This window comes from Vombatus ursinus, unplaced genomic scaffold (genome assembly GCF_900497805.2).
Source record: "Vombatus ursinus unplaced genomic scaffold, bare-nosed wombat genome assembly UNPS02014781.1, whole genome shotgun sequence".
Lineage (NCBI taxonomy): Eukaryota > Metazoa > Chordata > Mammalia > Diprotodontia > Vombatidae > Vombatus > Vombatus ursinus.
Genome location: NW_020954559.1, coordinates 34905834 through 34926806, shown reverse-complemented (window position 1 = coordinate 34926806; position 20973 = coordinate 34905834). Strand labels below are relative to the sequence as shown.

Sequence of the window (20973 nt, the reverse complement as noted above, 5' to 3'; positions counted from 1 at the left end):
TAATTTATTGGAAATAAATTAATTAGAAACTATATTATTTATGATTTATTAGAAATTTACTGATTTAGTAGAATATATTGTCTTATTTATCAGAATTTATAATTTATTAGAATAATTTATTAGAAATTTATTTTTACTAGAATTTATCATTCATTAGAAATAAACTTATTAGAATGATTTATTAGAAATCTGAAAATAAACTGAAAGGTAAGTTGTTAACAGTTAAATCTGCATTAGTAAAAAAACATATTTTATCCAAAACAATGTAGGACCATAAGATTTACAGTTGGAAAGGACCTTGGAAAACACCACTGTCCTAGACCAAACAACCCCTACCACCCCTACTACTACCACCATCATTTTACAGATAAAGACACTGAAGCCCAGATAAAGAGATATGTGCCTCATCACACAGAACAGGATTTAAACCCAGGGCCTCTCACTACAGATCTAGGGCCCTGTCCACTATGTCACAAACACCTGAACTTGAGCCCAGGTCTTCCTGGCTTAGAGCCCAGCTCTCTTTCCAATACACAATGCTGCCTCTCTTAACAGTTTCTTACATATCCTTTAACATCGTTTTGAGCATAAAAGAAATTTCAGAGTTCTTTTAATGACTCCAAGCTTCTCTCAGAAACAAAGGCCCACCTTTCTAATGCCAGTGTTGTTCTGGGGTTGTATGACCCCAAGTCCTGGAACTCCCTAGGCCCCTGAAGGTCACCCAAAGGGCAATGAAGACGTACATGGTAGGCATTTGCATGGTGCAATCCATTATGAATGAGGATTCATGGAGAAGTGGCAAAAAGGACACCACCAAAAAAATATACGAAGAAAAAACGAAAGGTAGGTCGGTCACCCATTGAGAACATAAGTTAATGAATAGACAACCCATATGCTCCAGAGGCATCCTCGTGACCAAAAGAAATCCAGGAAGGTTAGTGGACATTAGTGGATCCCACTGTGGCAAACTGATGGTAGGACACAGACAAGAATTACACAGGATGGGTAGGCATGGGGAGGTAGATCTATAGTCTCTCTGAGGAACAACTCACTGATGAAATCCAACTGTTTGAGTAAGGCATCTACTTTCTTCAGTAACCTTTTTTGGTTACTATGGGAGAGACAGTTAACAATCAGTAGATATGAGTTGCATTTTTGTTTGTTTTAATTTAAACTAATTTATCAAATCTTCTTTCCACTGCATCCCCTTATCCTCACTTAACAATCTTTTTTTAAAAACCCTCGCAACACACATCCTCAAGGCAAAATAAATTCCCATTCTTAGCCATGTCCAAAAATGTAGATCTCATTCTAGATTGCAGAATGTGGGTGGTAGGATTCATCATCAGTCCTCTGGACTCAGGGCTTATCACTGTGACATGGATTTTACCTTAGTTTTCTTACTGGGATGGTCTTAGAGAGGCATCATTCTATTATTATTTTTAGCATTCCAGGAAGGAAGAATATCAAAACTGAAATCTGAAAAAATGCATCATGACAACAGGAGTCTTAAAGACTCACCTATACACGAATGTCAGATTAGATCTACATACGGTAAACCCTATTACAGCATCAACGAATTTCATCTTTGGAAGGGACCTCAGCAAGGGTCTTCAAACAACTGCCTGAGGGCCAAATCGTTGCGTGTTTTGGGGTTTTGAAGGGGAGCTAAAAATGCCTTTTACATTTTTAAGTACAATAAAACTTTATTTAAAGATGTAAAAACCATCCAGATCTTGTCTAACTCATACCCAAATAAAAATCTCTTCAACAATTTCTCTGACAAATGATCACCCAGTCTTTCCTTAAAAGCCTAAAATAATGGGATCCCACAGCTTCCTGAGGCATCCCATTCCACTTTTGGATAGTCCTATGTAAAACATAAAACAGATTATTATAGCATAAGAGACAGAAATAGGAACTGGACTTGCGATTTCAATAGCACACGGAATGCCCACAAAAGCAAATTTCTACTACCAATGGAGCTAAGCACCATCTCTAAAACTTTTAGTCTCACACTTGATGAAAGACTTTGTGACTTACCCCAGAGTCATACCACCAGAATGAGTCAGAAGCAGGACTAGAACCCAGGTCTTCTTGGCTTAGAAGCCAGCTCTCTTTCCACTACAAAACGCTGCCTCTCTTAATAGAATATAAGGAAGATCAAATATGTACAATTCTGGCTCAAATTATGTCTATAACGAGTAAGACCACTGATCACATTTGCAATGCAGGGATGCAATAATTTAGTTTTTGGTGTATTCTCTCTCTTCTCCCCAAAGATAACTTACCTAACCTTCTTAAAGTGTTTTTGTATCCTATTTCATTTAACTGAGAAACATAGTTGTATTTATATTTAAAAGGTCATAAAACAAATAAATACATAAGATACACTGAATAACACCCCAGATAAAAGGAAACAAATTATAAGGTAAATGATTAGAGTGTTGCCTATACTTCTACAGATAGGACTAATTGGTTAAGTAAGAGATCCTACAGTTCATTAGAGCCATTACTAACTGGAATAAAGGGAAATATCTTTGTAGTTCCACAATTATGTTAGACTTCCACAAAAAAGCTTATGGGTTTCCCAAACTAAGAAACAGTACAGCTAATTGTTCTCCTCTCTCCCTCCCCACCCTCAACATATACACAATCACCTCAAAGGTGATAATTTACAATCCAAGCTGCCTACATGTTAATTATCATCTTTAATTATCCACAGCAATTTTAACTCTAAGGATGGCTTCTTCATTCTGTTAACCAGCACAGCCCTGCTGGTGTTTGCTTGGGAAATGCAAATTAGTTTTAATTTCAGACAATGTAAAACATAATTAAGAAGGAAGATTTGTTAACATAAAATCATAATGCATGACACAAAGGGAAAAAACCTGGGATCATTCCTACAGTGTATTTATTCACTGATCTCTTCCTCTGGGCATAGGTGTTATCAACCTAAGTTCCATAAAACTGTTTCTGTATTATTTTGATAACTGTATTTCATTGGTTTCCTTTGTAATCTTATAAGTATCTAATTTTATGCATTTAAAAAACATCATTCTGAGAAGGGGTCCATAGGCTTCACCACACTGCCAAAAGGGTTCATGATTCAAAAAAGGTTAAGAACCGTAATCTTAGCAAAAATAATGCATTTACCTACAATAAACCCTAGATTAATTTCTCACTTATTTAGCATGATTGGGGAACGTATGTTCAATTTAGACAAAATATAAGGAAAGCTGAGCACTGCAGAATCGATGCTTTTGAACTGTGCTGCCAGAGAAGACTTTCGAGAGTCCCCCGGACAGCAAGGAGATCAAATTAGTCAATATTTAAAGAAATTAATTTCGGCTATCCACTGGAAGTTCAAGTAATGAAGCTTAAATACTTTGGCCATACATAACAAGAAAACAGGACTCACTGGAAAAGACCCTGATGCTGGGAAAGATTGAAGGCAAAAGGAAAAGGGGATGGCAGAAGATGAGTTGAATAGATAGAGTCGTGGGAACAATAGACATGAACTTGGATGGACTTCCAGAGAGTGAAGGATAGAAGGGTCTGGTGTGCTGAGGTCCATGGTATCACAAAGAGTTGGACACAACTGAAAGACTTAACAACAACAATGACAATGGACATATATGTGATGATAAGCATTACCAATATTCCAAAAATTATGAAAAATTGAAAACAATGAAACGCTTTATACTAAAACTATAATGAATAACATTGAATCTTTCTTTGATCAGAAAGCATTTCAAATTTTCAGAGTCATCATTGCGAACACCAATTAGTAGTTGTTACAGTCCTATAAAGGGAGTCTAAACTTTTCAGATAGTTTTAATATCTCATTTAATCCAGAATCCAATCAAACAAACACTGATTAAGTACTTTCTTTGTGGCAAGCACCTCGCTAAATGTTGGGGAAACGTGTACTTATGCACATACACAGAAACATATATGGAACTTCCGTTTAGATGGAATCACTTACGATGCACACACACACACACACACACACACACACACAGAGCTGTGGGGAGAGCAGCTGTGATTCAAATCAGTGTGAAGATTTCCAAGCATGGAAACTCCACCTAGGCAGACCTTAACTCCTCTGTAATTCACAATAAGTAGGGTTGCTTGGGACACTGAGAAGAGGTTAGGTAACTTGCCAATGGTCACACCAATGTAGCAGGACATGAACCAAGGTCTCTCTGATTCCAAGGCTAGCCCTCTATTCATTGATTACATCACCTTGCTTCCCATGTATATTACTATAATAATCAAAGGTGAAAAGCATAGTCACAAGCCCTGTTTAACTATGGTTCAGAAGTATACTGTGATAATTGTCTTTCTAAAAAAAATTTTATTTTTTCCCCAACTGCATGTAAAACCAATTTTTCAACATTTGTTTTTTTTTTAAATGTTGAGCTCCAAATTCTCTCCCTCGTTCCTTCTCCTCCCCCCTCCCTGACATGGTAAGCAATCTTTATAGGTTATACATGTGCAATCATGTAAAACATATTTCCACATTAGTCATTTTTGTGGAAGAAAACTCAAATGTGATGACTGTCTTTCCCTAACTTGTGACTCATCTCCCTGAGTTAATGATTTCCACACTTGTTTCTGTTGTATGCCCTCTCCTCTCCTCAAAGAACAACTTACCTAACCTTCTTTAAGCGTTCTTGTATCCTATTTCATTTAAAATTGGGGCAGTTAGGTGTTGTAGAAGATAAGAGTGCCAGGCCAGGAAGACCCGAGTTCAAATTCAGCCTCAGAAACCTACTAGCTATGTGACCCTGAGCAAGTCACTTAACCCTGTTTGCTTCAGTTCCTCATCTGTAAAATGAACTGGAGAAGGAAATGGCACACCACTCCAGTATCTTTGCCAAGAAAACCCCAATGGGGTCACAAAGAATCAGACATAACTGAAACAACTAAGCAAAAAAATCTTTTAACTGAGACAAGTAATTCTATTTATATTAAAGTGGCCACAGAACAAATAAATTCATACGAAACACTGGATAATTTGATTAGATTTAGATTTCTGCATCAGTTTATTTTTTTTATTTTCAGTTCCAAATTCTCTCTCCCTCCACCCCCTCTTCTACCCACTGAGATGCCAAGAAATGTGATACCCATTATCCAAATGAAGTCATTCTGCATGTGTTTATAAAAACACCTGTCAACTTCATGTGTCTCATTCCTGAATAGTACAACAACCACAAAACAACATGAAATCAGTCCCTTTTTGAATCCTTCCTTCTTGAGTGGGTTACAGCTACATGAGTTGCTCATTGATGAAAACTCTTGTCCTCTAACCCTCAGCAGTGCTGGTCCTAAGACCTAAGGGAGAGCAAGGCAACTTGCTTGAAACTCCAAGGGCATGTCCCGACTGTCTTAAGGTAAGTCAGCCAGCGACGTCTGTACTTTAAAAGGATAGCACACTCACTCTCCTTATCAACACTACTACAATTGTGTTCCCAAACTTTCAGTAGCATTTCTTCTGCCTGTTGATCAGCAGCTGCTCTCTATAAACAAGTTAATTAATATAACCATTTCAGTATCCCATGTCATTGCCACAATGAACAAGGCATCAATGCCTGTAAGACCGAAATATTCCAGAACCTCGTTTTCGTAACCTTTGTCCTTCAGTCTGAGACTAATATGAAATGTTCTTTCAGCAGATGACCTTTTCCAAAATCTGTTGTTTTGTCAGTACAAGTCTCAAGAGTAGACAGTATGTCAATCACTTTATGATTAAGGTGTAAGGTTGGGTCTGAAGTCTTATTCTTCACTACAACTAGATCATGTATTTGGTAGTATACCCAAAAGCTATGTTCATTAGGTGCATGGTTTCCTATAGGCAAAGTTTAGTAATGTATCTGAAGAAATCCCTGGGTATGTGTGGGGTCTGTCTTACACAGGAGTGTGGTATAACAGTGAAAAAGCCCTGGGCTTGGGAAGGTGGCACAGTGGATAAATCACTGGGCCTGGAGTCACAAAGACCTAAGTTCAAATCTGATCTCAGACACTTACTTAACCCTCTGACTCTGGGTAAGTCATTTAATGTTAGTCTCCATAAAATGATCTATATAAACCATCTATAAAAACCTCCTAGGGCTGTTATAAGGACTAAATGTGAAAATATTTGTGGAGCACATAGTAAGCACTATGTAAATGTTAGCTATCATTATTATTATTAAAGAAACCTGGGTTTGAATCTTAGTTCTAACACTTACAGGATGTGTGACCATGGCCAAATTACTTTACTTCTCTGAACCTCAGTTTCTTCATCTGCAAAATGGGAATATTAATACTTACGTTACTTATTTCACAAAGTTGTGAAAAAGTATTTTGCTATGCAAAAATATAAAATGTATGTAATATATAAAATATATCCATAATTATATGTATAAAGTGCTATACAAATGTGTCATTGCTATTATTACAACTGGTTTTCAAGACTACTGCCAGCCCATAATACGGCAGATATTTCTGCCTATCAGCACAATACGTATTCTTGTATGGTATACCAGTTGTTAGCCCGTTCTGAGGCAGCTCTTCCACATGATGTACTTTTAAAATTTCTGCACTGGTTTCAGAGACACAGGAACAAAGCATCATAGATTTAGGGTTGGAACAAACCTTTGAGGTCATCCAGTCCCCCAGTTTTACAAATGAGGCCCAGAAGGGAAAAGCATTTGCTCAAGGTCACCCAGGAAGCAAATGGCAGAGCCTGTATCTGTTTGAACAACCCAGCTGTGTACTCTCAAGTCCATGGGGACTGGAGGAAAAATGGAGAATATTCATCTCTAAAGATGTATATTATCTGTTAATGTTAGAATTATTATCTGCTATTATCTGCTAAAATGCTAGAATCAGAATATTGCTGGTTTAGTTCATAAACCCCGAGCTTATTATCTGCCCTTGCCAACATGCCCTCTAGACCAATGGACATGGCCATCTTCACTAATGCTAGGCCTCTCCAAACCACTGGGTCATTGGATCCTAAGGACCAAGAGAGCTCCCAACCACCCTGCAGATGACCCCTCCTATACATGTGTGCTCCCCCATTAGAATTTAGTGAGTTCTCTGGGAGAAGTAACTCTCATTTTTCTATTTTGTATCATCAAGGTTTTAGCCTACTGCTAACTAATATGGTATATGTGTTACAGAAAACATAACATAATATTCTAACACAAAAATCAGAAGACCTGCACAAATCTTGGCAGTATATGTGTTATAGAAAATACAATATAATATTCTAACACAAAAATAGAAGGCCTGCACAAATCTTGGCAGTGTATGTTTTCTATACAAAAATCAGAAGACCTGTACAAATCTTGGCAGTGTATGTGTTATAGAAAACATAATATAATATTCTAATACAAAAATCAGAAGACCTGTACAAATCTTGGCAGTATTTTAAAACTTAAGACATAAGTGGTACATTGGATACAGTGCTGGGCCTAGAATGAGGAAGCCCTGAATTCAAATGCAGCCCCAGATACTTACAAGCTGGATGACCCTGGGCAAGTCACTTAACCTCAGATTGCCTCAGTATCTTCATCTGTAAAATGGTAATAAGAATAGCACGTACCTCCTGTGGTTGTTGTAAAGATCAAATGAAATATAACTTAAAATTGTGAAATTGCTAAGCACAATGTCTGTACACAGCAAGCACCATATAAATGTTAGTTGTTGTTGTTTGTTATTATACCACAGAATGAATGAGAAGCATTCATTAAGCTCTTATTTTTTGGTAAGCCTTAAAGAAATATACCTCTATTTGCTAAAAGCTCAATGAGTTTTTATAATTGAAATATTCTGTTTAAAGCCTAAAAAATCAGTCATATTCTAAGGAATTGTGTTTTTCATATATGTAGATATTTTAGCTGAAGAAAGGGATAGAAAAAGGACATTTATGTAAGGAACACTGAAGAAATCAGCCTCAGAAAAAACACTGTCCCTCAGATAAAAATGCTTTTGGAGAGACACAGACAGTTTGGACAATCTGAAAGAAAAATGCCTCTCAGATAACTGTACTAAGAAGACTTATTTAAAGACAATGTACAAACTGAGATGGCTATAATACATCATGGTCCATCAGCCAATTTATATGACTTCAGAGTTTTTAAGGTTATAACTGATACATTAAAAATAAAATAACTCTTCACACTTACTAGCTGTGTGGCCCTGGGCAAGTCACTTAACCCCAACTGCCTAACCAAAATAAATAAATTAATTAAATTAAATTAAATTAAATAACTATTTGGATACTTTGGAACATTTTACAAGGACTACTAGGGTCATACCTGATAGAAAATTGTATTTACTTAGCTTCACTTAATAAGAAAGATGGGTCATCCCTTATGAGAAAGCATTTGAGGCATGAGAAAGTATAGGAGGTGAGGCTCAGACCAACATCTTACACCATATTTCACATTAAATTCAAAACGGGTATGTGACCTGAATATTACAGATCATAGGCACTAAAAATCAGAGGTGAAGTAGATCATGTATCTTTTATTTGGGTATGAAACATTCTTAGGCAAATAAGAATGTATGTAAGATGTGTTCTTATGCAAACACAAGCAGTTACAAAAGATAAAAAAGATATTTTGATTACATGAAACTGAAAAGCTTCTGGAAAAAACAATGCATCTAGAATAAGGAAAAAAAAGCAGTGCCTTGTCAATGTAGGGGGAAGGGAAAGGAGGGAAGGAGAGAATTTAGAATTCAAAATTTTTTAAAAAACTAATGTTAAAAATTGTTTTTACATGTAACTGGGGAAACAATAAAATATTAAATTTAAGAGAAAAAAAGCAGTCAAATACAAAAAAAAAATCTTTGGATCTAATTTTGCATATAAGGATTTAGCAACCAAAACATAAGATAACTAACAGTGTAATTCCAATGAAACTGAAAACTTTTATACAAACAAAATTAATGCATCTATGGTAAAAAGGGAATTCATCAACTGGGAAAAAAATCCTTGAATCAAATACTTCTGATAAATGTATGATATCTAAGCTATCAAGTAACAGAAATACATAAGACCAAGAGCCATTCTCCGGCAGTCAAAGGATGTGAACAGTTTTCCAAAAGAACTACAAATACTTAACAATCATATAAAAAAATGTTCAAAACCACTAATAAAAGAAATCAAAATCAAAATAACCCATTACATCCAGCAAAATGGCAAAGATGACAAAGAAGAAGGAGGGCAGCTAGTCAATGTTGAAGGGATTGTGGAAAAATAGGCATGCTAATCATTGTTGATAAAGCTGTGAATTAGTACAATCATGTTGAAAAACAATTTAGAATTATGCTAATAAAATGACTAAAATATTAATATCTTTAACTCAGAGATTATTAGGTGTGTACCCCATAGAGGTCACTGATTAAAAAAAAATAGTCCCCATACATAGCAAAACATTTATAGTAGCACTTTTTGTGGTAGCAAAGACCTGGAAACAAAGTAGATAGATGCCCAATAAGGGAAGAGCTAAAACTAACTGGGGCAGCTAAGTGGCACAGTGGATTGAGCGCCGGTTCTGGAGTTAGGAAGACTTATCTTCATGAGTTTAAATTCAGCCTCAGATACTAGTCATGTAACCATGGGTAAGTCACTTAACCCTGTTTGCCTCAGTTCCTCATCTGTAAAATGAGCTAGAAAAGGGACATGGAAAACCACTCAAGAATCTTTGCCAAGAAAACCTCAAATGGGATCATGAAGAGCCTGACACAACTAAAATGACTCAACAACAAAACAAATTGTGGTACATAAATGTAATAGTATATTGCTGTGCTGTGAGAAATGACAAGTATGATGAATACAGAAAAGCATAGAAAGACCTACATGAAATGATACAGAATGAAATAAGCAGAGCCAAGAAAACATTCTCCATTCTCAACTGAAAGTGAATGTTGCAAAATCACAAAGAACAGGTATGGCCCCAGAGAAGATACATGAGATGATACTTCCTATGCTCTTTTGCAGAGAGTGGAAGTCCAAAGTGGGGAATATTGCATGTGTTTTCAGATTTCTGATGCATTGACTGGTTTTCCTGATTGCTTTTTCTCTTCTTCCTCTTTTTCTTTTCTCTTTAAAAAATATTCTTTGTTGCGGCAGCTAGGTGGCGCAGTGGATAGAGCACCGGCCCTGAAGTCAGGAGGACCTGAGTTCAAAGCCGGCTTCAGACCAAACACTTGACACGTACTAGCTGTGTGCCCAATTGCCTTACCAAAAAACAAAACAACAACAACAACAACAAAAAAATATTCTTTGTTGACTATGATGACTCAGGGAGGAGGGGAAAAGATACAGGGTAAAATTTAGGTGATGTAAAAGCAAAAGGTATCAAAATTATTTTTACAAATGAATACAAAGGTAATTTTTAAAAAGAAAATTATGGGAGTGTTAGGAGATGACCATATGAAGAAGGAAAGAAACAAGATAAGAAATTAAGCATAAGAGTCAGTGAAAAAAAGACACACTCAACTGACAAAGGGATTCTGCATGTAATTAGAAACAAGGCATTGTTTTGCTGTAAAGAAGAAAGGCCGAGTCAGCTGAAAGAATTGACTAAAGCCAATTAGGATCTCTAGCTATTAGAAGATTACTGAAAGAAAGCTACCTGGGCTTTTTGTGACATCTACAAACTGAGAAAAGGGAAATCTCTCAGAAGTGCCTATGTTGCCCCCTATAACTTAAAAAAAAAAGAGGAAGGAGAAGAGGAAAGAGCTTTAAACCTGGCAGAAAATAGATTTAGATCAAGATCGCACACCATATGCCACAATAAGCTCCAAATGGATACATAATCTAGACATAAAAGTCCTATCATATACATATTAGAGGAGAAAGGAAAAAAAAATACCTTTGACAGCTATGGGTAGAAGAGTTTATGATCAGCTGAAGGATAGAGAAGTTCACAGAAAATAAGATGGTCAATTTTTATTAATAAAAGTGAAAAGTTTGTGCACAAAATTGATGCTGTTAAAATGAGAAGGAAAACAGTTAAATGGGCAAAGGCCTTTGCAGCAAGTTTTTCTGATAAAGATCTCCTTGCAAGATATATAAGAAACTGATTCAAACATATAAGAATGACAGCCATTCTCTCATAGAAAAATGACCAAAGCATATGAACACGCAGTGCTCAAAAGAAACTATCCAAGCAATCAACAGCAAGATGAGACAACTTTGAGGTTTTACCTCTGACTTATAAGACTGGCAAAGATGATTTAAAAAAAAGAAAATGACAATTGTTGGGAGGGGGGTGTTGCAGGAAGGCAGATGGTAGAGCTGTGAACTGGTCTAGCCACTCTGGAAAGCAATCTGGAACTATGCCTATAGCCCAGAGATCAAAGAAAGAGAAAAAAGATTCATATGGACAAAAATATTCATAGAAGTTTTTTTTTGGTTGTAGCAAAGAACTATAAACTAAAAGGGTACTCACCTCTTGGGGAATAGTGAACAAATTATGATATGTGAATGTTAGGAATATTATTGTACCATAAGAAATTACAAATATCTGAGAAATCTGGGAATACTTTTATGAACTATTCCAGAGTGAAGAGAACAGAATCAGGAGAACAATTTATAAATAAAAACACCTTAGAAAGGCTTAAAATCTCTGATTAATGATGACCAACCACAATTTCAGAGAACAGAAGATGAAACATGGCAGGCACTTGATGACTTGGGTGATGATTCTAAGTCACAGAATATTAGATGGTGACAATGTGTAGATTTTTTTTTGCTTGTCTATGCTTATTTGTTTCAAAGGCTACGGATTCCCCCCCATTTTTATTTGATGTAAGGGATTTGGGAAAAAAGAATAGTAGTATTAAAAAGAAAAGAGAATCATGGAAGCATCCTTAAAAATCCACTGAAGGGAATAAAAGGAAGTTCCCTGGGTAAAAACAAACAAGCAAAACAGCTTTGAAAATAACATGTTGAATTTACTATATGCATTTTTAAAAATCAAGCTACAGGTAACAGAGATTCAGAATTTCACATGTAATCCTCTTTGTTATATGGAAATATTTCCTACTAAATTAAGAATAAAAATAACAAATTTTCTTTGAAAACAATTTTGTAGCTGTTTTGAATGATACTGATACTTTTCTCAAAGAACATATTTTCTCCTGCCAAGGGTGGGTGGATGGATGTTAAAAAGTACTCACTGGCAAGAAATAGCTTTGCCCAGGAAAGAAGCTTCAAGACTAGAAGGGGGGCAGCTAGCAAACAAGGGAATTTGCTGAGCAGGTGACACGTGGAGCCAGACTAAAATGTCCTAAAAAGATCAAGGAAATGAAGGCCTACTATCTAATCATAAGTTGGCCCAGGCACATGGCTTTCCCACACATGTGCTTCACTGCTAGATTTCTATCAATACCCACTCTTCCCAGTGATGTGCACTGATGAGACTGGAAAGTATGACCATGTTTACAGATGGACTATTATATGTTGATTATTCTTGCTCTGGCTGTGAATGTTGAGATCAGTCTTGCTTCTGTCTTCTCACATAGTAACAGTTTCATGTTTCATAGTCACTGGTGTTATTGTGACTGATTTTGTATCAACGGGAGCACACAAATGGGGCTCAAGAGTTACGTAATGAGTACATTCCCCTTTTTGTGGTTGTTGCTAAGTTGTTTCAGTCGTGTCCGACTTTGTGACCCCATTTGGGGTCTTCTTGGCAAAGATACTGGAGTGGTTTGCCATTCCCTTCCCCAGCTCGTTTTACAGATGAGGAAACTGAGGCAAATAGGGTTAAATGACTTGCCACGGGTCACATAACTAGTAAGACTCTGAGGCCAGATTTTAACTTGGGTCTTCCCAACTCCAGGCCCTATCCCACTGTGCCACCTAGCTGTACCCATCATATACTGTGTATACATCAAGTAAATTTCTAATTTTTTAATCACAAAAGGATAGATTTCATTTCACCACAATTTTTTTCCTTAACTAAATGCTCTATGTCTTTTTTCCAAAGGTGTCATTTACATACCCAGTTCTAACTCTGTGACCAATACAACATTTAAGTTTCTAGCTCTCCCACCCCAAATCTCCTTTTAAGCGTCTATAGAGTTGGTTACCTCTCATTATACATGTTTAATAAATGTTATTTCATCACAAGTTGTCTACCACATACACAGACAGATTGACAAGGGTATGAGTCAGGGAAAGCAAGTTAATTTTGTCCATAAGAAAAAATTAGAAGTTGAAGAACTAACTGATAAAGAAAAGTTAGAGCAGCCTACTCTGCCACCTGGTTCCCAATTTCGGCAAACTGCAGGTTAGATACTCAAAGTGATATTCATCTATGCACCAGTTCCTATATTTCCAGTCTGACCAAAAAAGACCAATGAGCCCAGTGCCATCCTGAGGTAGGAATGGCCCAACTCTGACATGAATAGTTTCTAGGATTCCATTTTCTACATTCTAAAAACAGAGGCAATCCCAAATCTTTATGATTACACAAAACATTTACCTGTTTTAGAAATTAAAACAAAATTACAACAACCAAGAATAGCCTTAGAATTTGCACTTTGCCAGTATGCTGCTTTGTTGTTCTGTGTATGTTCCCAAGTTCAAGTCGATTCAACATTTATTAAGTACCTACTCTGTTCAAAGCATCATACTAGGTCTTGGGGATTCGAAGATAAAAAATGACACACCCAATCATCCGGAAGCTTACAGTCTTATTGAGATGGGAAACATATCTATCTCCCCAGGAGGGAGGATGAGTTCATAGGTAGTGGCTACAGATGTTCTACCCCACCACTATATAACCAACATCTGTCTGTATATAGTAAAACACTGAGTTATTCCAATGCTGTACAGTAGTGAACATTCCTGGGGTTGACTAGTCTTGAAGGCTTTTAATCCCATTAGATTAATGACTGAACCTTCCATCTTCCTCTCTTACTTTTTGCTCTACTTTTCAAGCTACATGAGAGGCAAAAAGACAAAGTGGATAGAGGGCTGGCCTTGGTGCTAGGAAGATCTATCAGCTCGGTGACCCTGAGTAAGTCACTTAATATCACAGTGCCCTTGGCAACTCTCTAATACTGTAATTTCAGCTAAGGTACAGACCTCCACTGGCAAGAGGAGATGCCCATGTCAATGAAATCACAGGGATATAGCCTGGACTTACCTCCAGGAGATATGGCAGAAATAGCTGGAAACAAGCATTAGAAAAGTATTTATAAACTTATCCGACTTTCCCCTTTAGAGTGACACACTCTGGATTCCCAGGACCACAAAGAACTTCCTGACACTGCTAAATCATTCAGAGTTTAAATGTGAGAAGTATGGAAGCAGCTGCTATGGTAACTGGGTAGTATTTAAGCTAGATAGTAGTGGTGTCCAGTCACTACATGTTCAACATATTGAATATTGCCTTACTCTTATAGTATTGCTACATCCTATATTAACTATGGGTTATCAACTTATTTTGTTATTTATATCAGATCAGTAACATATATACAGTGCTTTGCAATCTTGAAGCACTTTCTAAATGCTAGCTCTGGTATTTTGTTTCCTCTAGAAAGTAAGCTCTTTGAGGACAAAAATAACATCTTATTTTCTTTCTGGTCGTCTAGTTTGTTGTTATTCAGGCATGTCTAACTCTTCATGACCCCATTTGGGATTTTCTTGACAAAGATACTAGAATGGTTTGCCATTTCTGTCCCCAGATCATTTTATAAATGAGGAAACTGAGGCAAACAGGTAAGTAACTTGCCGAGCATCACACAGCCAGCAAGTGTCTGAGGCCAGATTTGAACTTACGAAGGTAAGTCCTCCTGACTTCAGGCCCAGCACTCTATCCACAATGCCACTTAGCTGTGCCTAGCTGCTTATTTTCTTACATCTTCCTATAGCAATTGCTATACAGTGAGCCATGGCCAGCAGTCTCTCAGTAAGTGCTTATTAATTTATTAATGGAAATAAAATTTCCTAAAACTCAAGGGGAGAGTTTCCTTAAGTGAATCCAAACAGATCATACTTACAGGACAGGATGAACAATCAACTCCGGACTGTATGACTTAATCACAGGGGCTGCATCTTTGGTACAAAACACATGGGAGAGATCTGCACCCTGGGAAATAATTAGCAAAAGACAAAAGCTTTAATGTAACCTAGTTCACCTATTCCAAAACTGGTTATCACTAACATCTCACTTAAGAGCAAGTCAGTTAATATTCAATGAGTCACTATATGAAATAATAGAAGAAAAAAACCTTTTATCAGAAACTGGTTCTAGCCTTTCACTTTTATTTGCATAGAGATACACACAATTAACATATATAATTATTGAGTAGAAAATACATAAATGAAGCATGATCAAAGTAAAAAGAGCCTAAGAGAAAAAAGGATGTTAGGTGGGTGTTACTACCTAAGAGGCTATAAATTAAACATCAAATTAAACATACACACAACATACTGTTGTGAACTGTACCACAAAACCCTCAGTTTTCAGTCCCCAAAAATGCAGTTTCAAAAGACCAATAGTTCCAACATGTTTTTCATTTTTTAAACTAGCTTACAGTCTTCTCTGAAGATCTGTGGTCATGAATATACTGGGGCTTACATTGTATTTTACTTGCTGGAAAAGTGATATCCTCAGAGTTGCTCAAAATGCATGAATAAATGCCAGGCTTAATTTCTTTAAAAACAAAAACAAAAGTTAGAAACTGAAGAAGTTTGTAAATGAACAAAATATCCTTATTTGTGGCACTTATTTATGAAATTCAAAACTAACCTTCCAATATTGTTTAGTTAAAGCAATGTCTAGTCTCAACAAATGGAATTGTGCCAAACAGTTCTCAAAAGAAGAACGGAAAAATATTGCAAATTTTTCATATTAATATGAAATGTTGCTCAAAATCACTGGTCAGAGAAATGAAAACTAAAACAAACCTCACATCCAGCAAATCAGCAAAGATGAAAAAAAAATGGAAATAGTCAATACTGGAGGGACTGCAAAAAGACAGGCATGTTAAAAGACATTGTTGGTCAAGTTGTAAATAGTTGGACCAATTTTAAAAAGCAATTTGGAATTATGCTTTTAAAAAATTGACAAAAATGTCCATATACTTTGACTTAAAGATCAAACTATTCTTTGAACAGGAAGGAAATCAAAGAAAAGAGGAAAGATCTCATATACACCAAAATATTCATAATAGCTCTTTTTGTGGTAGCCAATAACTGGAAACAAAAGTAGATGATCATTGATTGGGGAATGGCTAAACCATACGGTATAAGAATGTAATGAAATACTACTGTGAAATAAAAAATGTGCATAGGAAAATGAATAGGAACTGATAGAGTGATGTAACCAAAACAAGGAAAACTATACACAATGATTAAAGGCAGCTATGAGGTACAGTGGATAGGGTCTGAACCTGGAGTCAGGAAGACTTAAGTTCAAATCTTACCCCAAATACTTACTAGCTTTGTGACTTGAGCAAGTCATTTAATCTGTCTGTCTCAGTTTCCTCATCTGTAAGTTCGGGATAATAATAGCACCCACATCTCATGGTTATTGGAAGGATAAAATGAGTAATTTGTAAAGTGCTATGCAAAACTTAAAGGGCTATCACACTATTGACTCACTAGACTTGCAAAAGCCATATTGATTAAAAAAAAAACTTAAAGGGCTATATAAATGCTAAAAATGTAAAGGGAAAGAACAACAACAACAAAAACCTGAGTGTTGTGTAATTAAAGTGATCAAGAAGCTTGATTTTGAAGAATGGTTAAGAAAATGAACCTCTCTCTTCCCTCTTTGTAGAACTGTATTATGAAATACTGCATACACTGTCATACTCAGTTGATAAATTTATTAGTTATTGGTTGCTTCTCTTCCTCCCCACTTCTAACGTCTATTCCACCAGGGTAGAGGCTCTTAACCCGAAGTCTGTGAATTTGATTCTTTATTTTTTTATGTTTTGATGACCATATTCTAATGTAACTGGTTTCTTTTGCAACCCTGTTTACTTTATTCTTTTTAAAATATTTTATGTATCTAAAAAACATTATTCTGTAAAAGGGTCCATAACTCAAAAAAGTTTAACACCTCCTGCAATAGGGTCTTCCACAAAGACTACAGGTACTGGTACTGTATCTTTAATAGTCAAATGGAATGTTGGGAAAAGGGCAGATTTTAGTTAAAGTTGCAACTATCATTCCTCTATAAGGTACTTCTCCCAATGGCACCAGGAAAAGTGTTTTTATTTTTAATCCATGAAAATCAGACATAAATTTTGAAGAAGATAGAAAGAAGAGGAGGAGATGCTTCTTTCTTGTGAGAACTGACAATATATCTTATGAAGAAACTTAAAGAATTCTATGTGCAGAATTAGCAGTTAACAACACAACCTAGAGAGATTATTACTATGATGACTAAATAGAGGGAAAAGAAAAAGACTAAGAATTCATTTTCTCAGGAAATAAATTAACTCTTATATTGATGAGAAATAATAAAGAAGATTCTTGAGAAACTAATGAGTGAGGGGGGTAGAGTCAAGATGGCGGAGGGAAAGCAGTGACTTGCATGAGCTATCCCACCAAAACCCTTCAAATACCTAAAAAAATGGCTCTAAACAAATTCTAAAGCAGCAGAACCCACAAAAAGACAGAGTGAAACAAATTTCCAGCCCAAGACAACCTGGACGGTTGATCAGAAAGGTGTATCGCGCTGGGCGAGAGGAGTGCAGTTCGGCGTTGGCTCGCAGGCTGCAGCAAACCTGGAGCAGGCCTCAGAGGACTGAATCGCAGGCAGCTGTGGCGGTTTCCAGACTTCTCAACCCAGGAACGCCAAACACAACTTAGAAGGTCAGTGGGAAAAGTCTGTGACTGCGGTAAGAGATGGAGCTAGGTCTCAGCTGCAAGTCTCGAGCGCTTCTGGCCCACAGACTGAGAGGGAATTGAGGGGCTGATCAGAGGGGGATTGCAGGGATCTCTTTGCCAGTGCTGAGGCAGGAATCTCTTGCTTTACCGGTGCTCCGATCTGGGTCACAGTTCTGAGGGGCGGTCCTGGGGTGAGGAGGAAGGCAGTGTGGTGAAGATTGTTGTGGCGGTGGAGAGAAAATACTTCACCCCTTATCATACCACCTTGGAAGAACTGAAAATTTTCAGGTCCCTAGAAGTATCTCTGAAAACAGCTATACAAACCCCCGAAGCTTGGGACAGTACATTCTCCACATTGGAAGCAGACTCTTACCTTAACAAAGAGTTTAAAACTCAAGTAATTGGTTGGGATCATGAGTAAGTAGCGCAAAAAGAGTCATACCATATTATCTTACTTTGGTGACAAAGAAGATCAAAACATACAACCAGAAGAAGACAACAAAGCCAAAGCTCCTACATCCAAAGCCTCCAAGAAGAATATGAATCAGTCTCAGGCCTTGGAAGAGCTCAAAAGGGATATGGAGAAGCAAGTAAGAGAAGTAGAGGAAAAACTGAGAGTGATGCAAGAAAATCATGAAAAACAAGTCAACAGCTTGCTAAAGGAGACCCAAAAAAATACTGAAGAAAATAACACCTTAAAAAATAGCCTAACCCAAATGGCAAAAGAGGTCCAAAAAGCCAATGAGGAGAAGAATGCCCTAAAAAGCAAAACTGGCCAAATGGAAAAGGAAGTCCAAAAGCTTACTGAAGAAAATATTTCCTTAAAAATTAGAATAGAGCAATTGGAAGCTAGTGACTTTATGAGAAATCAAGACACTGTAAAACAAATCCAAAAGAATGAAAAATTAGAAAACAATGTGAAATATCTCATTGGAAAAACAACTGACCTGGAAAACAGATCCAGGAGAGAGAATTTAAAAATTATTGGACTATCTGAAAGCCATGATCAAAAAAAGAGCCTGGACATCATCTTTCAAGAAATTATCCAGGAAAACTGTCCTGATATTTTAGAACCAGAGGGCAAAATAGAAATTGAAAGAATCCACCGATCTCCTCCTGAAAGAGATCCCCAAAGGAAAACTCCTAGGAATATTGTAGCCAAATTCCAGAGTTCCCAGGTTAAGGAGAAAATATTACAAGCAGCCAGAAAGAAACAATTCAAGTATTGTGGAAAGACAATCAGGATAACACAAGATTTAGCTGCTTCTACATTAAGGGACTACAAGGCATGGAATATAATATTCCAGAGGGCCAAGAATCACCTACCCAGCAAAACTGAGTATAATCCTGCAGGGGAAAAAATGGTCATTCAGTGAAATAGAGGACTTTCAAGCATTCTTGATGAAAAGACCAGAGCTGAATATTTGATTTTCAAATACAAGACTCAAGTGGAACATGAAGAGGTAAACAGGAAAGAGAAATCACAAGAGACTTATTAAGGTTGAACTGTTTACATTCCTGTATGGAAAGATGATATTTGTAACTCATGAGACCTTTGTCAGTATTAGTTGGAGGGGAATAAGTTATATGTACATACATACAGATAGATAGGTAGGTAGGTAGATAGGTAGACAGATAGACAGATAGATAGATAGATAGATAGATAGATAGATAGATAGATAGATAGATAGATAGATAGATAGATAGAGGGCACAGGGTGAGTTGAAAATGAAGGGGTCATATCTGGAGAATAAAATTAAGGGGTGAGAGAGGATTATACTAGAAGAAGGAGAAAGGGAGAGGTAAAACGGGGTAAATTATCTCACAAAAAAAAAAGAAAAGAAAAGGCTCTTACAGTGCAGGGGAAATGGGGGAAGATGAGAGGGAATGAGTGAATCTTATTCTCATAGAATTTGACTTAAGGAGGGAATAACATACACACTCAACTGGGTATGGAAATCTGTCTTTTACAGGAAAATGGGGGGGAGGGGACAAGAGAGTAGGAGGATGATAGAGAGGAGGGCAGATAGGGAAAGGGGGTAATGAGAAGCAAGTACTTCTGAGGAGGGTCAGGGTCAAAAGAAAGAATAGAATAAATGGGGGGGAGGAATAGGATTAAGGGAAATAGAGTTAATTTTTCACAGCATGTCTACCATGGAAGTGTTTTGCATAACTGCACATGTATAACCTATATTTAGTTGTTTGCCTTATCAATGAGGGTGGATGGGGAGGGAGGAAGGGAGAAAATTTGGAACCCAAAGTTTTAAAAACACATGTTTAAAAAAACTGTTTTCACATGCAACTGGGAAATAAGAAATACAGGAAATGGGGTACAGAAATCCATCCTGCCCTATAGGAAAATTGAAGGGGAAGGGGATAAGAGAAGGTGGGGAGAGAGATAGAAGGGAAGGCAGACCAGGGGAAGGGGAATTTAGAATGCATGCCATCTTGGGGTAGGGGGAGGGGCGAGATGGGGTGAAAATTTGGAACTCAAAATTTTGTGGAAGTAAATGCTGAAAACAAAAAAAAAATAAATAAAAAAAGAAATTAAAAAAAAAAAGAAACTAATGAGTGAGCTAAACATTTCTAAAAGTGGAGAGAAGTTATCTCCTGAAATGGTGAGGATTTGAGGTGATTGGCTGAATTCTTTCACACAACCAAAATACTGTAAGTAATTTTCTTTTTTATTACTGATTGGTTAATAAATCATACATTCAGTAACTTTAATTTTTTAAATCATAGAAGATTAAGGAATTTATTATGTAGAGAAGTAAGAATAACTACTATTAGAAAAGGAAGTGTTTCTAGTTTATTCAACAAATAATGTTTAATGAACTCGGGAGAGGGCTTAATGAAAAAGAGGTTGCAAGTTTATTAATAAGACAATATTAAAACATACCCCTAGAGTATTCTACATCTTAAGATAATAAGATTACATACGGAATGAATCAAGTGGCTGACTGAAGGGAGACCTATAAGTGAGGAGTGGTCAACTGTATAATACTTGCTACACTCTCTCCTTTTTTTTTTTAATTCTTTATTATAAGTAATAACTCTCTCAGTAAGGGAAGGATATACATGGAAATGAAGGTGATATAAAACAAAAAGATATC

The 20973-nt window shown here is 36.6% G+C and overlaps 1 protein-coding gene across 5 annotated transcripts in view; it reads right to left on the bottom strand.

Moving 5' to 3' along the window:
• LOC114046129 (ATP-dependent (S)-NAD(P)H-hydrate dehydratase-like) overlaps window positions 1-20973 on the bottom strand; it is a 76114-nt gene that overhangs the window by 32064 nt on the left and 23077 nt on the right. For all 5 annotated transcript variants that reach the window (XM_027866395.1, XM_027866393.1, XM_027866390.1 and 2 more), the window contains one exon: window positions 15019-15107. In XM_027866395.1, coding sequence (XP_027722196.1) covers window positions 15019-15107 — 89 coding nt within the window. The remainder of the gene's footprint in view (window positions 1-15018; window positions 15108-20973) is intronic.